The sequence below is a fragment of the Hylobates moloch genome, unplaced genomic scaffold (genome assembly GCF_009828535.3).
Source record: "Hylobates moloch isolate HMO894 unplaced genomic scaffold, HMol_V3 SCAFFOLD_3, whole genome shotgun sequence".
In the NCBI taxonomy this organism is placed as follows: domain Eukaryota; kingdom Metazoa; phylum Chordata; class Mammalia; order Primates; family Hylobatidae; genus Hylobates; species Hylobates moloch.
Window position 1 is genome coordinate 6,447,919 of NW_026652278.1, and position 6,000 is coordinate 6,453,918.

Sequence of the window (6,000 nt, forward strand, 5' to 3'; positions counted from 1 at the left end):
AGAAAACGTGAATGGCATATGACAGAGAGTCAAACTTACTTTTTCTTCTTGTAACCTTTCCTCCACTTGTTTAGAAGCTATTTCATGAGCTCTGAAGAGACTAATCGTGCTAGTTAATTCTGGATCCAAAATATTCCCATCTTCATCTCTAACCACCAGGTCCAAATCTAGAATTCTAGAACAACAAGAGTTTAGAAGTTCACAGACACAGACCAACGAAGTTGAATTTTCTAGCACAACTTCCACCACAGCAACTGGGCAGGTAAAAACATCCTAGAAAGTCGGGCTTGCCCACAAATATTAGGAATATAAAATTCTTGGAGGCTGCTTTCTTTACCTCAAAATGTGTCACCTTGGGAGAAAAAAAAAAAAAAAAAAAAAATTCCTCAATTTTTACTTCCATTGCAATCAACAGTGGCTTTGTCTTCCAATGAGAAGTTTTATAGATCTACAAGGCCCAAGTGAAGTAATTATTATGTAAAATATGAAGTTTTAAGGCATACTACTTTTTTTTTTTTTTTTTGAGACAGACTCTCGTACTTGTTGCCCAGACTGGAGTGCAGTGGCACAATCTCACCTAACTGCGACCTCCGTCTCCCGGATTCAAGCGATTCTCCTGCCTCAGCCTCCTAAGTAGCTGGGATTACAGGCATGTGCCACCACACCCGGCTAACTTTTGTATTTTTACTAGAGATGAGGTTTCGCCATGTTAGCCAGGCTGGTCTCAACTCCTGACCTCAGGTGATCCGCCCACTTCAGCCTCCCAAAGTGCCGGGATTACAGGCGTGAGCCACTGCACCTCGTCTAGGGCATACTACATATGTACACACACACACATACACATATTCACATATATATGCAATCACATATACATCCATCAACCCAGACACATAGCTGGCAGTTGTGACATCATCACGGAGTTGAGGAAGGAGAGGGGGAAGGAAACTTGGAGGAGAGATCTACCCATCACCTTATTTACTCCCCACTGACCCCAGTAGGGTCCCCTGCATGTCTCCCCTACTACTTCAAGTCAGTTCTAGTCCTTACATGAGGCCACAGGAAGATTTTCAATACAGATGTTCTACTGTATGTGAACACCAAACATATGGACATTATCTACAATAAGGTTAAGCAACTTCCTGGCCAGATGGCTAACTGTAGTCACCAACTAAAAACACAAGCAACATCTGGCTAATAAATCTGTCCAGTCTATAACAGTACGTGTTTTGGGGAATATTCTCTCCGATTCCTCAAATCCAACAAAATTGTAAGATGATTTTTACCACAGTTTTTATTTAAAGAACACAGAAAACTGTGTAACAAAAGAGATCAAGAGTTGTGATCTGGCAGTAGGTTCTGGCTTTCTTGTTAACAAAACATGCAGGTCTAAGGGCAGAAAATTAACCATAGATGCCTCTTACCCTGCCGTTGGGATTATATTCCTGTAATTAATAAGCCGATGGAAACAGGCTTTTTTAACAATATGAAAAAGGAAAGAGAGTCATTTGAAAGAATGATAAATTTCAATTAGAGAACATCTTTGTAGTTACAAAGTAAAGAGGAAAGTTGAATTGCCCATAAATGCTCCATCTAAAAAACTACCCTGAGACTTCGAATCTCGAGGTCACACACACCTTAAAGCCAGATATGAGGCTGCCAGCAGCTCAAACACATTTAGTCTTTGGAGTTTTGCTCAAGCACTGTACCACTGGGAAGGCAAATACAGAAAACTCATTTTTTCCTTTTAATATCTATTGAGCAAATTCCACTGATGGTGAAGCAGGAGGACCAACTGGCCCTGTCAGCAGCATCGGGGTAAACAGGCTTTAAACAAATAGAGGCTTTTTGCACTGCATGAAAACAGCCTCAGTGGCTACAATGTAAGCGGGGTGCCTCAAGACCAACAGAAAGACATCTGGAGAAAATGTAAAAAGCATTTTAAGGTCTCATTAGTTATTTTTATAACATGTCTCACTAACAAGGCAAGCTCCTCCCTCCCAAATACTACTCCTTATCCTATCCCTGAACCGGCCCCTAGGAATGTGCTGGTACAGGCACGGTCAGTGATGGTGTGGGCGGGGTCAATACTGGTATGGGCAAGCGTCAGTAATGCGTGGATAGAGTCAGTACCACTGTGGGTAGGGCCAATGTTCGTGGCGGCGTGGTCACTTCTAGTGAAGGCATGATCAGTTCTGGTATGGACACGTCAGTGCTGGTGCCAGGGCAGCTACAAAGCACCAGCTTAGGAGGCCCAGCCAGTAGGTCCTACAGGCCACGCAGAATTGGGTTCCCTCAGGGAACATACGAGAGGACAGCCCCGTGCCAGCCTGCTGTGCACATCCTGCCACGTCATCACCTCACACCTGCCAGGGCAGACAGTCAGACCCATTGCACAAAGGAGGAAACCTAAGCTTGGAGAAGTTATTTATTCCAAAACCAAACATCTAGAAAAGCCCAGGGCCTGGGTTCTGTGTCAAAACTCTCCAATGGCAGAGCCATGCTCCTTCCAGAATGCCACATGCAAACCATCAAACGAAGTGGCCTGTGCAGTCAACCCTTCTACGCATTATTCTCAGCAACCAGTGTTCAGCTGGTCCTGAATCAGAGTCAGTCTCCATTATGAAGGTGCAACTTATCACAGCAAGGCAATGGAGAGATGAAGTCCATGGACGCCTAATGCATCTATGAGGACAGGGTGGGAGCCCTCCCCAACCTGAAATCACGTGTAGAACTGTGTGTGTGTGTGTGTCTGTGTGTGTGTGTGTCTGTGTTGGGGGATCTGTGTGCCTGTGTGTGTGTATTGTGTATGTGCATTTTTCTAGAGATATGGTCCAAGACCTTCATCACATTCTCAAACAGCTCCTCAAACGCCTCTACCCAGGTTAAAAAGAAATCAAAAAGGCAAGAATGCCTAAGCGATCAATGAAAAAGACACAAAACATCTTTTCCTTATTAAATCCACCCACCTTAAAATCAAACATTCAACACTGTGATATCATTTTGCAAAATTTAGGTTTTCTGAAGGAAGAACTAGGAAGATGTATGCAGAGCGCTGGGCTTTGGAGAAATTATGGAGGAGCCTGGAGATCCTTGGGCAAAAAAACTGTCTTATTAAGGACTGTATTTCCTATCAAAGTAGTAAACTGTATTTGGAAACACTTCCTTCCTTAACTAGATTTTTCCATGATACAATGTACTTTGCTAGCTTCCTGCAGCCAAATTAAGCAGGTGGTCTCTGAACATATGTTTAAGTTATGATACTCCAATAGACAATCAAATCAAAGCTCCAAAAGTCTGCTTTTTTAATCAGGTGGTCTTGAAATGGGTTTTGCTGCAACAACAGCCAATATCTCAGGCTTTCTGGAAAAAAAAAACACCTTCTCCTACAGCATTTCTAATCCAAACCCCACATCTTGCTCATAACGTTGCCTTAAGAAATTTTTCACACTTCAAAATATAAATTACCAGAAAATTATGTGATAATTGTGATTTTACAGAAAGGTTCTTTGATTTACCCAGACTCTTTTCTGCTGAATGGCTGGAAGCAAACCCCTTCCCTTTTCTGACTTCCACATTCCAATGTGTAAAATGAGGGGGTTGAATTAAACCAGAAGTTTTCCAAATCTGCTGTCCAGCACAACCCAACTCTATTTTTAAAACTTGAGATTTCCGGCCAGGAGCGGTGGCTCTCGCATGTAATCCTGGCCCTTTGGGATGCCGAGGCGGGTGGGTCACCTGAGGTAAGAATTTGAGATCAGCCTGACCAACATGGAAAAACCCCATCTCTACTAAAAATACAAAATTAGCCAGGCATGGTGGTGCATGCCTATAATCCCAGCTATTCGGGAGGCTGAAGCAGGAGAATCACTTGAACCCAGGAGACAGAGATTGCAATGGACCAAGATTATGCCATTGCACTCCAATCTGGGCAACAAGGGCGAAACTCCATCTCAAAAAAAAAAAAAAAAAAACACCTGAGATTTCCAGCCAGCATCCCAGATACCACAAATCAGAGCCTTAAGGCATAGGTCTAGGGATGCTATAATTCAACAGCTATCCAAGTGATTCTGAAATAGAAGAGCATTTGGGAACCATGTGACCAGATACTTTTTAAGGCTTCTTGCAGCTCCGCTATTCTACGAAAAACTAAATATTATCAGGTGGAAAAGGGCATGGCCTCATTCTAGTTACAGGACCCAGCAGAATTAGGATCAGAGCAGCTTGTCTGCTTTCAGCATCAGAAAACACGTGCTAACATGGAAGGTACAGCTGTAGGCAGGGGTGAGCACTAAAGGCACTCATGCAGAGCTGGGGGGATGCCTGCTGTGGATGGGAAGAGCTCTTGCTCTGGCAAGAGACATAACTGCACAAAGCAACTATTTGTTGTTTATCTGCAGTGAAATTTAACTGGGCTGTATTTCTGTTTGTGAAAACTGGCAAGCCTACACAGGTGACAAACTTTCCAGTGATCTAATGTCCACTCCAACTCTCAGAACCTGGGATTCCACAGAAAGAAACCTGTTGCTTGTCACTACACAAGGCCCCGCCAGATCTGGACTCAAAGTCAAAAACTATGATCAGAAAGTAAAAGTTCCTTGCTAGGGGAGTAATGATGGGGTTCCCTCCAGAACGGTGAAAACGACAGGCTCCCTGGCTTCTTGACTCTATCCCTTGAAGAATGACAAATTTCAAGAATGGCTCACAAAATCCCCCAGTTCAGAATCCAATGGAAAATACCTCATCCTTTTCAAAAATGAAAAACATGCCATTATTCTGATGGTAGAAATTTTGTTTTATGATAAAATGTGATCTTGGTCTCCTGAAGGCTTATAGTGATGTTATTACATTGGATAATTTAAGCGTAAAATCATCTTTCAAATAAACAAACCTGTTTCCATAATCAATTTTGGCTGTGACCTTCTTCTTCAGTTCTTTGAGCTCATCCTGCGGCAGAGTTCCAGAAAGAATTTGTGATCGCCATTCAATAAGGTCATAGATCATGTGCCGCACACTTCGAAACATCTCCCTGTTATCTTGCTATACAGGGGGAAAACCCAATCAGAAAGATTTTGTTATTAAACAGCATTGTGAAGACGGTAGAGAATGGATATCTCTTCAAATACACGAGGTATAAGCACTAGATCATAAGATTTAGTTAATGTTGAATTAAAAGGTGCTTTCAGCATCAACTAAAACATATGGAATTTGGTTTCCATGAGACATTAAAAGATTAAAGGAATAAAAAGTAATGCATAATCCCCAAGATTTCAACCAACATCCTATGTCCCACTGAAGCAAAAAGGTGATCCCAACACGGGCTAGACCTTGAGCGTCAACACCTGCTCGTGAGCTTCCTGCAACTGGATCAGAGACGGACGACTCTAAAGCTCCTCCAGAATTAGTCTGAGCCTAAAGATCTGAATTCTACAACCTACATATGGTCTTCAGAACACCCTGCACCCTGGACCCGTCTCAGCACACTGAGAACCTGAACTCCTCAGGGAAGAAGCAGCATTCCACCCTGGGCAGGCTGCTGCACACTGTGGTGTGTACAACCCACAAGAGACACTTCTTCAAGAGGCCAAATCTCAATCTACAAGCTCTTGGTGCTTTTGTGACAAGAGGAAAATGCAAATAAGATGCAAAACTCACACTTCTTACCACTTTCTAAGAATTTTGATGGGATTGACGGTTCAAAGAAAAGCAAGTTTGCAGCTTGCAATTACAAGCGTACAATAATCAAGGAGATTAGGGATTATCTGAAGGAAAATAACTCAGTGGTTCTTTCCATGAAAAGAAATCTAGGTGGAACCTAATGTGATAAAATTCTAAGCATTGCTGGCCTTGGTAGCTCCGGCCTATAATCCTAGCACTTTGGGAAGCAGAGGTGGGAGGATTGCTTGAGTCCAGGAGTTAGAGACCAGCCTGGGCAACATAAGGAGACCTCATCTCTTCAAAAATTAAAAAAATTAGCTGAGCATGATGGCTCACAGGTGTAGT

At 42.8% G+C, this 6,000-nt stretch overlaps 1 protein-coding gene across 2 annotated transcripts in view; it reads right to left on the reverse strand.

Moving 5' to 3' along the window:
* The window catches only part of DOCK1 (dedicator of cytokinesis 1), a 546,602-nt gene that overhangs the window by 456,830 nt on the left and 83,772 nt on the right, over nt 1–6,000 (reverse strand). For both annotated transcript variants that reach the window (XM_032175218.3, XM_032175209.2), the window contains exons 6-7: nt 4,889–5,037; nt 40–175 (exon numbers count right to left, since the gene is read on the reverse strand). In XM_032175218.3, coding sequence (XP_032031109.1) covers nt 40–175; nt 4,889–5,037 — 285 coding nt within the window. The remainder of the gene's footprint in view (nt 1–39; nt 176–4,888; nt 5,038–6,000) is intronic.